Source organism: Dermacentor andersoni, chromosome 3 (assembly GCF_023375885.2).
Source record: "Dermacentor andersoni chromosome 3, qqDerAnde1_hic_scaffold, whole genome shotgun sequence".
NCBI classification, from domain to species: Eukaryota; Metazoa; Arthropoda; class Arachnida; order Ixodida; family Ixodidae; genus Dermacentor; species Dermacentor andersoni.
In genome coordinates this window covers 228,475,314-228,493,652 of record NC_092816.1, presented here as the reverse complement: position 1 = coordinate 228,493,652, position 18,339 = coordinate 228,475,314, and the positions used below count along the sequence as shown (strand labels likewise).

The 18,339-nt window shown below is 46.2% G+C and overlaps 1 protein-coding gene across 1 annotated transcript in view; it reads left to right on the top strand.

Annotated features, from left to right (window-relative positions):
• Positions 1-18,339, top strand: part of Spx (Spliceosomal protein on the X) — a 195,325-nt gene that overhangs the window by 139,690 nt on the left and 37,296 nt on the right. Inside the window, exons 6-8 of the mRNA XM_050183523.3 lie at positions 2,463-2,624; positions 5,075-5,212; positions 12,505-12,621. Coding sequence (XP_050039480.3) covers positions 2,463-2,624; positions 5,075-5,212; positions 12,505-12,621 — 417 coding nt within the window. The remainder of the gene's footprint in view (positions 1-2,462; positions 2,625-5,074; positions 5,213-12,504; positions 12,622-18,339) is intronic.

Here is an 18,339-nt window from a genome sequence, read left to right as displayed (position 1 = left end):
GATCTGGCGGGCATGCGGAGTGGCGCGAGCCAATGGGGCCCTGAACTAAGGCCTCCACCCTGTGAGGAAGTCGCCCAATCTCAGGACAAAAAATAAATGTTTTCTCTCTTTCTCCAATTTGCTCATGACATCTGCCACGCACTTGACCTAGGCCTTCAAATTAATGGCATATTCGTAGACTTTTCCAAAGCCTTTTCCAAAGCCTTCGGGAACACTTTTCCAAAGTGTTCCCGAGAGCATTGTCGTGCATGTTCACGAGAACGGGTGGATGAGTAGCGCAATGGCGGAGGACTGGGTCAAGATGGCTTGGCAACGCAGCGCAGGGGCCCTGTCATGTAAGGAGTCGCTCGTGGTTCTCAACACTGACCACAGTCACTTGACCATTGTAGTGAAGTCTGTGCTTTCACGAGGCGATACGGACATCGGGATTATACTTGGAGGCATGACAAGCCAACTACAGCCACTCAACGTCGCTATTACCAAGCTTCTGTAGCATCATGCCAATTGGCTGACATTGCTAGAGCATGCTCACTCTGACCAGACTTATGAAGCCTGCTTCACTGAGCCAATTGGCAAACTGAATCGCAGTGGCACAGGACGAAATTCCAGCCGAAATTATTGTGGAAGCGTTCCAAAAGCGGTATTTCTAAGACGCTGCTGGAAGAAGCGAGCAACGACAAGCACAGCAGTGTTGCACACAACCATGAGTAAACGTTAAACATGCCTAGAAGTGGGCTTGCATAATAAAATGCATGTTCTTTTTTTCAATCAAGTATCTTTTCTTTTTGTTCAGCTTACATTGGAGTAAAGCTTTTTTTTTTATGGCCTTGTGAATTTTAAGGGGCAACCCAGAATCTATAAATATGCTACAACTGACAGTGCAGCGAAAATGTCGACTATGGCAACAAACTGGTAAGGGAAATTCAGAGCACTTGGTGTTGCACATGCACTACTCACCAATAAGAAAATGTTAACATTTAACCAACATGACCTTTTTTCTTTTCATGTAAAAAAAATGAACAAAACCAAAAGAAATCATGTACACTGAATGCGCATAGCCACAAACGTGCTCCTTTCTTGCACACTGTTGCTTTATCAAAATGGTGCACATATTCCCATGAGGAAAAGTTGAACCGAATGCAAATACACAAATACAACGATGGTTCTTTCAGTACAGTTTGACAGAAGCTTGGCAGTTTCCTGGGTCATTCCGCACATATTGATAGATTTTATGGGCAACGCAGCACTAATGAAAGCTGCTCACAAGCAGTAACTGTCAGCCTTGTTTTTTGCCGTCTTGGTTTTGTAGCTTCATTGTATTCGCATGATCAACTGCTGCCATTTTCGATAGATGAGCTCATTCTGCAATGCAGACTACTCTGGGAGCTCATTAGGTTTCATAACTCTGCTCTAAGCATTTCAACCCATTTAATGGCTGCGATCTGTTTTATCATGTGCTGTTCTGTATCACAAGCTTTTGAGAGAGTGAATTGTTGACCATCAATTTCACTCCTGCATTGTTAGCAAAGTTCGTCAGAGTGCAGGTGTCACTCGCCCTTCAAGAGAAGTGGAAAAGCAGTGGAGAGCAAACCATATTGTGCACCCACTGTTACATTATCTTGCCATCGCAAGTGGAGAGGCATAACTGAGTGCATCCATAGTTCTGGCACTACCCTACAATTGAGTAAGAAAACAACTTTTGTAGTGTTGCATCCGCATGTGAAGTTAATGAATAATATGAGAAAAACCTTTTTATCACCTTAAGTGGGCTCCAAACATTTCTTTCTTAGCTTCAACTGATACTCTTGAAAGTAGCTTCTCATTCATTGCATTCCCTTTCTTTCTCACCAAAATTTCTGCTGCAACAAAGCATGCAGGTAATGAACATTATGTGTATTTTAACGTAACTACATTTGATACTAACCTGGTATGTATTCTGCATTGTAGGTAAAACTAAGTCGCCAAATAAGACTCTATTGTTGCACTGAACTGTAGCAGGCAGTGTTGCTTCTATCTCTCTGAGTGATAAAGAGATAGCTTTTCTGAAGGGCTGAGCTTCAACGATAAGGAAGTAGAAATAGAGCAAAATGGTGTGGTAATCAATATCAAGAATTTTTTTATCTTGCTAAGAGCATAGCGCATGCGTCGGCGGTTGATGTTCCGAGAGTCGATTCATTTTTTCGAATATATGTCAGTTGCTAGTCCAGCATCGTCGTGTCTGTTTTTTGTGTCTTGTTTGCATATCAGTTTTTTTCGCTGGTTTTCTCAAGTTTCAATATGAACCAACTGGCCCAGCAAGCAGCACTTCTACTAGCAAGCGGTAGTGTTGGTACAAACACCCCAGCTTTCCCCAGATGTATGCCAGTGCCTCCTTTGTTGATAAAATTGCAGTGAGTCTACAAATAAAAGAGTTTCTGTCAACACCGGCATAACACTTTGTGTATGTGTGTGCATGTGTGCAGAGCGTCTGCTGGCGGCACAGAACCCGCTGGCCCACTCAGACCGACCCCATCAGCTGTTTGCCGATGCACCCCCTGTTGGTGGGCTTCCCCCGCCACCACCTGTGGCTGGTCTGGCGCCTCCTCCCGTTGCCTTGGGCGCAATGCCACCTGGACCTCCGCCCGGTGAGTTTCTCTTTTGCCAGACCTGTGTAGTCACTGCGTCTACTTTTATAAGGCGTGCAATTCATTTGCAAGTCAGATTTGCAAATATAATTTTTTTTTTTTTTTGGTCTGATCATCCCGCCGCTTCCCAAAAACATGCACCCGACGCACCACGCCGCGAGACGCAACAAACGAGCAAGAGACCTTCAGAAGAAGTTTGGCAACAGCAACGAGGCGGTGTACGTAGACGCTGCGCGATATGAAGGAGAGAAAAGCGCACACGCGATCGCGGTTGTAGACCGCACGGGTAAGTGCCTCGCGAGCGCTACAGTGACCACGGGACACACGGAGGCGGCCGAAGAAGCCGCAATAGCCCTAGCACTGGCCACGGTGCGTAGCGCTGCGATCGTGATCAGCGACTCGCAGGCGGCAATCCGCGGCTTCGCGCGCGGTCGCGTCTCGCGGGAAGCGGTCCACATACTCCAAATTTGTGACAACGGCGACTCGTCATCGCCCTCGCAACCCCAAAATTCTACAGTCTTCCTCCTCTGGACCCCGGCACACACTGATGTCCCGCTCGTGGGCAACGAGGCGGCCCACGCCACGGCTCGAGGTCTCACACGCCGAGCCACCGCAGATTATGTGGCCGCCGCCCCCGGCCCCGAGAGCGGGGCATCGGATCTGCCTGATCGGGACACTACGACAAAAATGCGGCCACAAGAATCACAATGGGCGTGGGGCGATCGCCTGACTACGTTCAGAGATCTCACCGAACACTACAGACTCCAAAGACGCACGTTCCCGCCACCACACGACAAGTTAAACAGGAATGAGGCCGTAACTTTACGCTTGCTCCAGACAGACAGCTACCCTAGCCCCGCGGTCCTACATCACATCTACCTAGGTTTATATCCAACAGATGCCTGTAAAGCTTGCGGACAGCGAGCAATGCTGCGACATATGCTCTGGGAATGTGCCGGCAACCACGGTAATGGGACCACATCCGTTCGCGACGCGTCTGTAATCGCGGCCGTTACCACAGAACGGGAAGCCTCGAGCTCACTTCTCCTCGACGCCGCCCCAGCTGCGGGGCCCGCCGGGGACCTTCTCCATCGGTGTCGCCACCGCTGGGAGGCGGCTGTCAAAAGTTCAGAGTTGGCAGACCAGCTCTGGGCCGTCCAGCAAGCCAAAGATGCCGCCCGAGTCCAAGGACTTGGAGCCGCCACCTGAGGCCACCACAACGAAACTGCCGGCCATTCATTAATAAAGTTTCTTCTCTCTCTTGTTTGGAGTGAAGTCAAAGCGAATAATAATTTAATAATAATAATTTTGAAACAAGTAGTTGAAATAGTTGTGGGATTTGTATAAACCTTTGACACAAGTGTTAGATGATGACAAATCTAAAGAAAGTTGGTTCTTGCAAAAAAAGGTAATGGGTTCATCTCTGGAGTCAATGTATGTTGAAAGAGGCATTATTCAGATATTTTCATGTGAAAATGGAAGTGCAACATTTCTTACTACTATAGCAGCCCAGAAAATTTCTTTGCAGGCTCTTTCTCACTGTTGTGCTTCAGTCCACATAAAATTTTCTGCTGGATAGGCCACAGGAGCATCTTGCAATTGTCAGACGTACGTCGTTGTGATGCTGTGAAGCGCGACATTGCCTGCACAACACTGGCAGTTTGTGCTGTGTTGTGCAAATTCAGCTTGATGCTTTCCGTTATACACAAACTTGACCCATTCTCTTGTGTAGGTGCACAGGGGTAAAAAAACGATTGTTTTTAATTTCCTTCTTCCTTTCTTTCTTTCTTTCTTTCTTTCTTTCTTTCTTTATTGTTTCCTCAGAGACAGTCTAATTTAACAGCGAAATTTGGGTGCAGGTCATGTGCTGACTTGAGGTGTGGATTCACAGCAGCACGAATTTTGCCTAGATGGCAGCATGCCCAAAGATATGATATAAATGAATTTTGCATCCACAAATGGAGAACGGTATTACAGAGATTCGAGCATGGTATGCGGTTATTTCTGCCAGTTATAAGCACGGATGTTTTTGTTCTTTCTTGGGTGTTGCGATTGAGATATTGCCTGTAGGCGGAAAAAGGCATATAACGATTCATTTCAAATATTTTGAAAACTTTGAATACTAAAATAGCATAATATTCGTACAAGTCTATATTAAAGGCACCATTCTAACCTGATTTAACGATTTTGTTTAGAAACATACAATACACAAGCTAAATAAGCATGTTGCGTACATTATAAAATAGACTGTAGACAGTGTTAGTTTGCCTTCATTGTCCTCAGTCGAAGCGGTTAAGCTACGAAATTCAAGTTACAGAAGGAAAGCATTTTCTATTATTATTTTGTTAAGTAAACAAGGCATGTGATTAGGATTCTCTGTGCTCTGGAACTTCTGTACTGACAGTGTTTTCGTCATTTGAGGGGTGTGGCTCGTTTTGTTGCCATTACAGGGGGTTTGCCATTGCCACCGTTACCCACCCTGCCACCACCGCCACCGATGCCTGGTGGTATGCCTCCCATGCCACCGCCGTTCCGACCGGTGCCACCATTTCCACCCGGCGGACTGCCCCCACCACCACCACCCTCCAGTGAGTGTATTCTCCGTGCCCGTACTTGTTTCGTGTGCTTCACGAAATCAAGACCATTGCTGTCTGAGTGAGTAGCAGTCTGGCATGAGGTAGTGCCCATGCTCTTTGCTGGACCTGACCAGAAGGCGTCGTCACACCCAGTGGCATGGCCCAGTGGCATTGCACTGCTGCGCCTGAGGTTTGATCCCACCTCTGGCAGCCACATTCAATAGGGGCAGAATGCAAAAATGCTTGTGTACTTTGGACGGGGTGCACATTAAAAAAATCCCAGGTGGTCAAAATAATACAAAGCCCCGACTACGGCATGCCTCATAATCAAATCATGGGTTTTGGCACGTAAAGCCCTAGTAATAAAATTTTATAATGTCGCCTGTTCTCTTTGCTAGCCACACATGGCATTATCATCGTCAAAAGCGGTGGCCTATTTAGGTCCCGTGCACACGAAGCCTTCTGTCAGTGATATCTATCCCTGCAAGTCTCCTTTTCTCATTAGACCACCTAATCCTCTACCTAAACTGTGTTTTCGTTCCCCAGTAGACCTCCAGTTATCTGCTGTAAGCATCACATGACCTGCCCAATAGAATGTTTCCTCGTAATCTCAACTAGAATATCAGCTATAGCCACTTACAGCCTTCCTGTCTCTTAACATTACAGCTGCCACTTTCCATTCCATTGACGACTGGGCTTATTTAGCTTCTTCACTAGATTTTTCTTTTCCCCAGCAAGTTTCAGCTCCTTAATAACAGGATGCACTGCTTGTAGGTTTTTCTCTTCACAAGGATCAATAAGCTGCTGCTGCTGCTCATGACTTGACGATGCCTGCCATATGAGCTTAACCCATATTTATTCATCTGCAAATAAATTTTTGCATATATTACACAACATAGTTGCAGAACTTTTCTTATCAAGTTACGCTGAACCAGTGTGCCCATGCCCTGCCAACTCTTCTGAATTTCCCATAGAATGTATGAATTTTGACCCATTTTACGATTTTGCAAATGTCAAATTTACAAATTTCTTTCATTCACAAAAAAAAAATTTGAAATTCCCAATAAAACTACACCCTTGCTGGACAGCAGCCACACTTGCGTAGGGTGTGCGATGTCATTATTTTCAGAGTAAGGACAACCTTTTTCACTCTGGCGTTGCTCAGCTTGGTGCACATGCTCGGGTCGTCCAGCATGGGTACTGGTTGTGATTACTCTCAACACAGTTATTCCTTGCCACTAGGCCTTTTTTTTTTTTTTCAGGAATATACGCCGTTGTGTTGGCCTCGGTTTCTTTTTTGTGTGACCAGCTGCAGCATCCGGTGCCGTGTAGCTCTAGCACTCCTGTGTTTCGTAGCCACAGTGGCTGTGAAGTGTGACAGCATGCTCGAAGCCTCATCAGTTCTTCCAAGTGTTTTTGAAGTCGTACTCGACAGAATTCCCCTGCTTCGTGCCATCGAAGAAAGGGGACAAGTTTGGCTTTTGTACCGCCTGTTCATGTGATGTGACATATTTAGCAGGGAGAGGCGGGCTAGTTGGTGGTCGATATTGGAATGTATCATGTAACTGCGCAGACAACAAAGGACAGAGAAGAAAACACACTCCGCCTGTCCTGTGTGTTTCCTTCTTTGTCCTTTGTTGTTTGCACGGTTACATGATGCATTCATGTGATGTGAACATTTCACATGGTAGCAAGGCTGACATCAATGTCCACATCGCTTTGAAACAACACCAGGGATATGTGCAAGCCATGGACAACCAGGCAAGCCTAGTAAGTTTTGTACAAAGTAGCAGCGACTTAGGTGTAATTTGCAATGAATGCCTTTTTGCAGCATTTTTAGTTAAACACAACATTCTGCTGAGTGCCAGTGATCACGCTAGACCACTTTTCCGGAAAATGTTTCCCAGGTGCGACAAAGCTAAGCGCTACGCTTGTGGACGAATAAAGACGACATCGATCGTTCGGGAAATAGCCGCCAATACCTTGGCTCCTTTACTAGTAGCACTAAAACAACGGCTGTTTACGATTGCCGTGGATGGGAGTAACAGTAGGGATACACACCTTTTCCCCGTTCTTGTGACATATTACTGAAAGAGACCAGTAGAGTGGAAAGCCTCCCTTTTTGCCTCGGGACAATACAAGAAGAAGCGACCGGTCAGAAGATCGGAAATCTGATTCTGGACGAAATGAAGTCCTGGAATTTGCCTGTAGAAAACCTGCTGGCTATGTCTTTGGACAATGCTAATGTCATGGTCGGCAAGGAAAACAGCATTACTGCAGTTCTGAGAGAAGCCCAGCCAAGTTTGATTGGGGTTGGTTGGTTATGCCATCTCATTAACTTGGCCACCCAGAAAGAAGCTTCATGTCTTCCTATAAAGGTTGGTGAGATTTTGGTTGACATATTTTTTTTTATCTCGAGAAAAGCTCTGAATGAAACGACCGACTGAAAGAGTTCCAAAAAATGCATGACATCGAGGTCAGGAAGATCTTAAAGCATTCACCAATGCGTTGGCTGTCTTTGGCAAAGTTCTTGAACAGGTTACTTGATCAGTGGAAGCCACTGGTCAGCTCTTTTTCTTTTTGCATGAAACAAAAGGGCAACAAGCAGAGCTCGTTTTTAGAGTCATACCAAATTCCAAAGACATTTGGACAACCCCCCCCCCCCCCCCCAAAAAAAAAAAAAACCATACACAAACCTCCAGGACTGCTGCGGATATTAGGCAGAAAAGCACCAATATACCCTCGTCAAAGAAGTGACATTGCACCTCAAGCAAAAAAGCTCAAACTTCAGACTGAGGAATCAGCCATGCGTCCCGTGAGGAGTGCCTGTTTTATTTCTTATCATCGGAGCTGAGCAGGGAGTGCTGTCTCTTCCTGGAAAAGTATAGTGCCACTTTTTGAGAAGACCAACTGCCTTCTTAGGCACAGGCTCTTCAGATTCATGTACTGAGAGGCACCTTGAACCAGCTTCTTGAGGATCTCCTGACTAGATTCGTACGCCCAGGTGTTCTTATTGCTCTCACTTGTCTATACAGCCCCAGAGAATCAAAAAGATGATATAGACGTAGCCATTGGCAGCATGACCTACTCTGTTGTTGAAACGCTGAGTGCTGTTGAGTGGCAGCAGTTCTTTTCTGCTGTACATCTCTACTTCATAACGGCGTGTGATTATATTCGTCACAAATTTTCGCTAGAAGACATCAACCTCAAGATGGTTGAAGTTGCCCAAGTGCAGACCTTGGAAACTTCTTCACTCAGCAGTGTACGTCATTTTATCGATTTGTTCCCTGCATTTCTGCCCCGGCGGAGTGACAAATCAAACGAAGCAGCTGTGGGCACATTTGAAGTTGAGTTTTCCACCTTGCAAGCATGCAAACTTCCGTTGGACATATTGAACGAGCCTAGGTACGACATGCAGCGGGCACAAGTCGGAAATGCGCGAGGTGTCAATGGAATGCTCCGGTTCCACAGAGTTTCAGTGGTCATGCTGAGGATCCTGTCGATTCCCCACAGTATTACTGAATGCGAGAGAATATTCAGCACTGTGAATAAAACTCAGAGTTACACTCATCTGTCTGTGACAGTACTCTGGAAAGTCTCCTTTTGGTAAAAGGACACCTGATTGGAACTTGCTTGAAACAAAGTTACACGGATTGTTTTAGTATTGTTCCTAATGCCTTCCTATATTATTTGCATTGTACACATTGCACTTACGCTTGAACTTTTTCATCCCCCCCCCCTTATGTAATGCCCCCACGGGCCCTTAGGGTACTCAAATAAATAAATAAATATGTTTCTTAAACAATCAAAGTCTGCATCAGCAAAATTGCTGCAAAAGTAGTGACCCAATGGAGCCTTTTTCCAACAAGACTGTGAAATTACACATTGGACATGTGGTTGTGAAAACGCAAATAAAGATAGATCTTGAAATGTTAAAAAAGAAAAAGTCTGTCCCGGCGGCTGCTACACCCCCAAACCCCACCCACAGGTTGTGAGTGTACGAATTTCAGTTTGCAGATTGGCAGGTGTGCCATGCTAAAATGTAGCTCAGAAATAGCCTTCAAGCACTTGTTAAATTCTAGTGACTGTTGGAAGCAGAATTTCGATTTATGATCCAAATTGTTTTACGAACATTGCCGAGAAAGAGAGAGAGAAAGAAACATTGCCGAATATTGGCAAGTTTGAAAAAAAGAGAACCACAATGTTAACAAATCCGTAACTCTGCACCAAGAATAGATATCACAGTTCTGTAAACTACGTCTATTAAAACATGGAAAGTGGACAAATTTGATATATTAATTTATATCTTACATCAATTGGTTGCAGTGTTTACAAGGGTTTTGCAAACATCCTACTCGCATATTAGTGGTGTACTTAAGAGCAATGTATAATACATCAATTTTGTCCAAGGGTGCCGTGGCCCGTCTGTAGCACCCTCGACACTGCTTTTGCGCCGAAAACGAAGTGAAACCCTCACTTGGGTGGCATCGAACACGAGGGGCTCCACATCGCACACTACGCGTGACACCGCACTGGTCTCTGCACCTAATATTCGAAAAATCAAGTACAGTGGAACCCCGTTCATACGCTTTTCACCAGACCGGGGGAAAGAAACGTAACAGCCGGGAAAACGCAACAGTGAGGAAAGCTCCGAAAATGAATGAAAAAAGTGCAGCTTCAACTATAGACAATTTATTTCCACAGAGTGCGCTTAGGTGTTAAAAAAGTCTAGAATGGTGGCTTGCCGTTTCTTTCGCTCGCTATAAATCGCCACACGTTTCTCAATACCCTGGAAGGCTGCATTGCTGTCAGCGTCGCTGTGAGGTGCGACGTACCTGCGGAGGTGGTCCAGAGCCGCGACGGCTTCTCCAAAGCTAGGATTTGGCAACTCCCCGGCATCATGAGGCTCGTGCTCCTTGTCGTCACCGCGCCACGGCAATGGCCACGGACGAACGAATATCCGCGGGAAATTTCGCCCTCTTTGGCGTAATCATGCTAACGTGCTAACGATTGTTTAGTATTGCTGCGGAGCGCGCGCGTCCGAGCAGCCCGGTTGCGCGCAGTGTGGCGTGGGAGAAACGTAAACAAGAGAGGAGAGCAGGCCCGATAGGCGGAGCAATGCCACGAGCAACGCCAACTTCCGGTTTCACTTTAGCTTCACAAAGAGTGACGTCAGGGCTTCTCCCTAGTTTCCTTCCTCCGTGAGTCGACCCGTCCAACAACCAAGCGGTGACCGTAATCACAGTGATGATAGTAAGAACATTTTTCACGAATGGCCACTTAGTGGCGGCCTCATGCGGCCTCTTGAACTGGCGTGCGGCTTCTTGCAGCCAGTTTCATAGCCAAGCCCGGCCAAGCCCAGCCAAAACTCGTCAAAAGCCAGAATGGCGGTTGGAGCACGTTGTCTACTTTAGCCCAAGCGGGTTCGGGGTGCTAAGTTGCGACGTATCATGCGGGAACGTTTTCACAGCTACAACGTAACAGCGGGGTTCCTTATACATTGGATCCTATGGAAGCTATTCCGGGACCGGATGAAAGCGACGTAGCAGCCGGGAAAACGCAGCAGTGAGGAACGTAACAGCGGGGTTCTACTGTACAGTGAAACCTCGTTAAACCGTAGTTGGCCGGAGCTCGGAAAAAGTATGTACTAAACGGTAGTACTGTTTAACTGAAATAGCATGAGATCGCCCACTTACCTGTCAAAAACGAAATTCGGAGAGAGTGTGATGAAAGGGAAAAGAACATGCAGTATTTATTTACTTCGCGCAACAAACGTGTTATTTTCGTCTGAAGCCGCGGTGGCCTAGCAGCGACAACAGCGGCCTCAAACTTGCTGAAGCTGTGAGCCAGATTTTCTGCCAGCCCCCTCTTCTCGGCAAACACTCGCATGGCAGATTCCCCGTTGGCGTTGCATATTCTCTGTGCACAGGCACGGTAGCATTGCAGAAGTCGCAGGGCACCTTTTCATTGCGGGGTGCTGTTATCGTCGCATCGATTGCATTCATGAGGCTAACGTAACGCACAGCTTCTAACACTGTCGGGCCGGAATCGCCTGTGCTGTCGCTTTCTGTGTCGTCCTCATCACTGTTGCTAGCCAACGCTTCGGCAACAACAGAGGCAACGATGGCGAAAAGTCGAACCTCGTAGCCGACATCTCCTCGCGGTCGCAGCAGCCCTGCCGAGCAACTTCTTCGCATTCCAAATGCCACATACCGTAGTCAACAGTAGACTCTTGTTGCGTGCCAGCGACGACTTTTCGCGTCACGTTCAATAGCACGAACAATGTCTCATTTTTCTTGAACGAGAAAACCAGTCAAAAACACAAAGGACAAGAGGAGAGGTTCACACCACAACAACTGGAAGTCGTTGTTTTTTCGTTCAAGTATGTACATTTTTTCGTTCAAGTATGTACCAACTGGCCCAGATTTCAACCCTTTTGCTAATTTTTCTTCTATGCTAAGCACCCGGCGTTGCTTTTATCTAAGTTTCGGCATGATGCAAGTTTTCACTTGCACGACGCCACAACGCTCTCTGGCACGGTGCCGAAATGATGTTGATGTTGATGCTGATGTGGCTTTATGCGCAAGCACACAGGGCGCTTGGAGGCTGTTCCAATTTCTGAGGCTTGTTGTTCTGCCAGGCCGCCTGATGGAGACGACGCACTGCCGTGTTTGCGCGACAAAAAGTGGAAACACCACGAGTTAACCGCTACGTACGCAATAAGCTGCTACGGTTTATGCGGATACAAAACACATTATGTTCAATGGCCGCTGAGTCGAGGATTTGACTTTACTACTTTTAAAACAAAACTACTGTTTAAGAGGATACGGTTTAACAAGGCTTTACCGTAGTAGATCACTTGAAATAAAATGCAAAAAAACACAAGGACAAGAGAAGGCAGCGAGGACACAGTGCTTCTCTTTCCCTGATGTTTTTTTGCGCTTTGCCTCAAGTTATGCAGTACCAACTAGCCCACCAGTCTGTTCTCTTGAACTTCAAGTAATAGATATTCAATTTGCAAATTGAATCATTCAAACATTCACTATTCAATTCGATTCAGTGATATTCTAATGTCACACACCCCTAGAACTGAGTGTTCACCTTGAATGACCACTGTCACAAGCCAGGACAAGATACTTAAAGGGGGAAGCAAAACTTTGTTCCCTTTCCATAGTGCTGGTTCTAATGCAAGACAGACGTCAACCAACTTGCAAATCGGCTGGGTAGCTGAGCGTACACCAGTGCCCCCTGTGGTCTGTCCCTGTATGCGGTGTCTCAGCGGGCCTATTTGTGTCCTCTTACAGTGGGCATGCCACCGCCACCAATGCACCAGCCGCCATTCGGCATGATGCCACCTCCACCGGGGGCACCCCCACCACCACCACCAGACCGGATGCCGCCTCTGCCACCTTCGCAGATGGGTGAGTTTGAAGCTTGCACACTCCGCTGTTGAAACTCGATGCACTGAACTCACTCTGCGCCTGAAAATTCTTTAATTCTTGATCAATTTTGATGAAACTTGCTGAGTTTACTTATTTCAATGTGCTAGTTTTAAATATACATCCAGTTTTCTTGTGGAGTAAATAACTTTCCAGAAATTGAAGAAATTCAGCTTTATTGCATAATTTGCTTGGAGATGAGCTATCTACCAAACTATATATGGCATAATAAATAGGTAGTGACTACAGTGATGGGGCCTGGTAATTTAACATCTGCACTACAGTGACGGGGCCCGGTACTTTAACATCTGCACTACAGTGACGGGGCCCGGCACTTTAATATCTGCACTACAGTGACGGGGCCCGGCACTTTAACATCTGCACTACAATGACGGGGCCCAGTACTTTAACATCTACACTACAGTGACGGGGCCCGGCACTTTAACATCTGCACTACAGTGACGGGGCCCGGCACTTTGATATCTGCACTACAGTGACGGGGCCCGGCACTTTAACACCTACACTACAGAGCTGGGGTCCGGCTCTTTCACCACATTGACATTGTGGGCTTCTCACACCCGTGCTCTCGGGACAAAGGAACGACAACACAGTAGTGCAAACAATCACAAGGGCATTTATTGCACCTTTCATAGATCAATGGCTGCTATCCGAGTTGCTATCCCCAAAACATGCCGATGGCCGCGCGACAAATCTAGTAAGTCCGACTCACCGCGACCAGATAGTGAGCGAATATGTTCGCCCCATGCTGGATCCCAACGCCTGGTCGTTTGCGCGTACGGTCACGCGAACGGTGACGTGTTCACTGGAGGCCTCACGAGACGGTCTCGCAGAAGCCTGGATCGGCGCACGCTTGGCACGTCCGCGCTGCTTGCCGTCCCCAAACCAAAGAGGAAGAGCTTTCTCCTTTTCGCTGCCAAGTAACCCCGCCAGTAGGCGGCATTAGCAGCTAAAACCCCTTAAACTCCGTAAAGTAGTGACACTCTCCTCCTCCGCCTTCACTTTTCCTCGTTTCTCCTCTCTTTCACACTCCCTCCTAAACTGTGACGCCACCTACACTGCTCGAGCGTAGCAACGGTGCCAGCATGCGCTCCTCGCCACTCCGTAGACGCTTCTTGAGCAAAAATGGTGCTGATGCACGGCGCGAGGGCCCACGTGATGCTATTAGGCCAATAGCGACACGGCGTCGGCCTCGGCCAGAGCGCGCAAAGAGGAGGTGGTGTTCTTCAAAGCGGGGCAGTACTTTACGAAGTTTAAGGTTTATTAGCAGCCCAACACTCGTGCCATCTCTCGTACTGCGCTTCAACCACACCGACTGCCACGGGCCCCAGGCCACGCGCTGAAGCCGCATTGCAGGAGACGGGAGCTACACGGGAAAACAAGATATCAGGGGACGCGTGAGAGTCACGCATCCCCACAACATATGACAAAAATACGAACATATATATGAACATGTTGATATAAGAATGGTAATCAAGGTCCCATGACGATCATTGTATATGACAAAAGGTGGAGAATAGCGTTCTTGCGATTTCGCGAAGTTCCATGTTTGGGGTTCGCCTGCATACACGATACTTTTTTGTTGTGCATGAATATTTTCCTAGCGATCAAATCTCGATACATCTAGCGTGAAGGTTGGGCTGAAAGGTGGCTTTTTCGTAGCGCGTAGCTCGTGGAGAAATGTTTAGGAATTTTTCCCAGAATAAGAAGACAGCAAAAGAAATATTACTTAGTGTTTGAAACAATACAAGTTGTTAGGCTTACATGAGAAAATACTCAGCCATGACAAAAAAAAAATTGTGTATGCAGGAGGGCCCCAGACTTGGAACTTTGCGAAATCGCAAAAATAGCATGCTTCATTTCTTATCACATAAAATGTTTTCCCAAGAAAACTAGAGCGTTTCATCCAGAGCTAAGGGTTATTTCTGTGTCAACATATTCGCCCATCACACATAAAAATTATTCTATAGAAAAAGAAATGGTAATTGGACTTTCATTAGCGTTATCTGAACACGCCCATATTGAGAAAACTTTGCATAATTTCAAAAATTTCACACAATTCCGACAAAACCACACCTAACTTTTTGGCATAGATGTGACTTACACACATTTAAATTGCAGCCACTTCAGGCACGCATCACACCCAATGGCGTTATCATGAACCCTTTGCCGACATGCACTACATGTCCGCAAACTATGATTACGCTTCTGAGTAATTGTTGCAGTGAGCGCGGCCCACCCATCATCGGTGAAATAATTCCGGATTTCACCTATCTCAACTCTGTCGTCCAGAACTGCTGAAGGAACTTTCTCCGGGGCGACTTCAATTTCTTTTTCACCAATCTTGTCTCCGCTGATAGCCTTTGGAGACATGGAACAACATACCCTCCAAAAATAAAAAGCACAAAATTTCGGCAAAAAACTACAATCATGTTTATTAGCTATAAACCACTGATTTGCACCTGTGTTCTTGCTTGGCGTTCTCTTTGCGGTTTGATAATTTATGTAACTGGTGATAATTTTTGTGCATACTTTAAGAAAATCCTTTTTTTTTTCTGTTTTTAATGGGCTAATGTGTTGCATTCATCCTCTGCACTGATCCCGCTATGCTTGTACTGAATGCGTATTATATTTCGCATCTCGACCCATCCACTAGCCTGCGGCTGTTGGGTCCAACAGTCCTTTGCGTATGCACCGTAACACCTATGATGATGATAATAAAGAAAGAAAGTTTACTGGAATGGAAAGGGAAATGTACAAAGCGCATTAAAAAAAGGGCATGGCATATGTTGATGCTTGTGTAGCACCAGACAATGAATACTTTACTCGATTAAGAAAAAGAAGCAGCGGGTAATTGCTCGCTTAAAAGACCGATAAGCATCCAGTGCGATTCAACTTGAGAAATAATGATACTGAAGCTTCGAAGACTTTAGAAGAAAAGAAAAAGAAAACATTGAATCATCGTGACGGCACAGCACAAGTCGCCATATAGACGTCGGAAGTCCCAGTAGCTATAACGAAATTATTTTTGAACAGCTCTGATAGTGTACATGCAACAATGGTTGCTTCATCATCATCATCATCAGCCTAGTTACGCCCACTGCAGGGCAAAGGCCTCTCCCATACTTCTCCAACTACCCCGGTCATGTACTAATTGTGGCCATGTTGTCCCTGCAAACGTCTTAATGTCATCCGCCCACCTAACTTTCTGCCGCCCCCTGCTACGCTTCCCTTCCCTTGGAATCCAGTCCGTAACCCTTAATGACCATCGGTTATCTTCCCTCCTCATTACATGTCCGGCCCATGCCCATTTCTTTTTCTTGATTTCAACCAAGATGTCATTTAGCCGCGTTTGTTGCCTCACCCAATCTGCTCTTTTCTTATCCCTTAACGTTACACCCATCATTCTTCTTTCCATAGCTCGTTGCGTCGTCCTCAATTTCAGCAGAACCCTTTTCGTAAGCCTCCAGGTTTCTGCCCCATATGTGAGTACTGGTAACACGCAACTGTTATACACTTTCCTTTTGAGGGATAGTGGCAACCTGCTGTTCATGATTTGAGAACGCCTGCCAAACGCACCCCAGCCCATTCTTATTCTTCTGGTTATTTCAGTCTCATGATCCGGATCCGTGGTCACTACCTGCCCTAAGTAGATGTACTCCCTTACCACTTCCAGTGCCTCGCTACCTATCGTAAACTGCTGTTCTCTTCCGAGACTGTTAAACATTACTTTAGTTTTCTGCAGATTAATTTTCAGACCCACCCTTCTGCTTTGCCTCTCCAGGTCAATGAGCATGCATTGCAATTGGTCTCCTGAGTTACTAAGCAAGGCAATATCGTCAGCGAATCGCAATTTGCTAAGGTATTCTCCATCAACTTTTATCCCCAATTCTTCCCACTCCAGGTCTCTGAATACCTCCTGTAAACATGCTGTGAATAGCATTGGAGAGATCGTATCTCCCTGTCTGACGCCTTTCTTTATTGGGATTTTGTTGCTTTCTTTGGGGAGGACTACCGTGGCTGTGGAGCCGCTATAGATATCTTCCAGTATTTTTACATATGGCTCATCTACACCCTGGTTCCGTAATGCCTCCATGACTGCTGAGGTTTCGACTGAATCAAACGCTTTCTCGTAATCAATGAAAGCTATATATAAGGGTTGGTTATATGCTGCACATTTCTCTTATCACTTGATTGATAGTGTGAATATGGTCTATTGTTGAGTAGCCTTTACGGAATCCTGCCTGGTCTTTTGGTTGACAGAAGTCTAAGGTGTTCCTGATTCTATTTGCGATTACCTTAGTAAATACTTTGTAGGCAACGGACAGTAAGCTGATCGGTCTATAGTTTTTCAAGTCTTTGGCGTCCCCTTTCTTATGGATTAGGATTATGTTAGCGTTCTTCCAAGATTCCGGTACGCTCGAGGTTATGAGGCATTGCGTATACAGGGTGGCCAGTTTCTCTAGAACAATCTGACCACCATCCTTCAATAAATCTGCTGTTACCTGATCCTCGCCAGCTGCCTTCCCCCTTTGCATAGCTCCTAAGGCTTTCTTTACTTCTTCTGGCGTTACCTGTGGGATTTCGAATTCCTCTAGGCTATTCTCTCTTCCACTATCGTCGTGGGTGCCACTGGTACTGTATAAATCTCTATAGAACTCCTCAGCCACTTGAACTATCTCATCCATATTAGTAACGATATTGCCGGCTTTGTCTCTTAACGCACACATCTGATTTTTGCCTATTCCTAGTTTCTTCTTCACTGTTTTTAGGCTTCCTCGGTTCCTGAGAGCCTGTTCAATTCTATCCATATTATAGTTCCTGATGTCCGCAGTCTTATGCTTGTTGATTAGCTTAGAAAGTTCTGCCAGTTCTATTCTAACTGTAGGGTTAGAGGCTTTCATACATTGGCGTTTCTTGATCAGATCTTTCGTCTCCTGCGATAGCTTACTGGTTTCCTGTCTAACGGCATTACCACCAACTATGGTTGCTTGGTGGTGGCTAATGGTTGCTTGCGTACGGTCAAATGCTCATATACAGCGGCATAAAGCTCACGGCACGGTGCGAAATCGCTCTCACAGCGAAAGCGAAACATTGTGCACGGACATGCATGCAGATGCGCAGACGGTCACCGCGAACCCGTGCGATCGCTGCATTGAAGCTTCATTCTGTGATGCTCCATTTGGTAATACAGACGGCCAACTATAAGAACATATTTCACATAGTTTTCTCTCGGCGATTGCTACCTTTAACGCAAGAAACCGGTTTGGGGGAATCGATCGCAGCGACCGCGCGCAGTGTCCCAGCTTACCCTACGTAGTATAGTAAAGAGATGGTGTCTGCAAACCATTCTGTGTCTTCTGTTTGTCCAAGATTATTATTTTAAAGGTGAGATGATTCTGTCATTTCGAGAGTACTTGCAAAAATGTCAAGGATAGCTCCCGTGTAGTATGTTTATTTAGCGCCGATAGCCAAACCTATGCGGAGCACATCGCATTAGACTACGCAAGTGAGGCGGTTCCGACAGATGGCGACTCCGTAAGTCCTGGCCCCCAATACCGACATTGTTATAGTGATGGCCCCGTCGCTGCAGTGTTGTTGTTAAAGTGACGGGCCCCGTCACTGTAGTGCTGATGTTAAAGTGTCAGGCCCCGTCACTGTAGTGCAGATGTTAAAGTACCG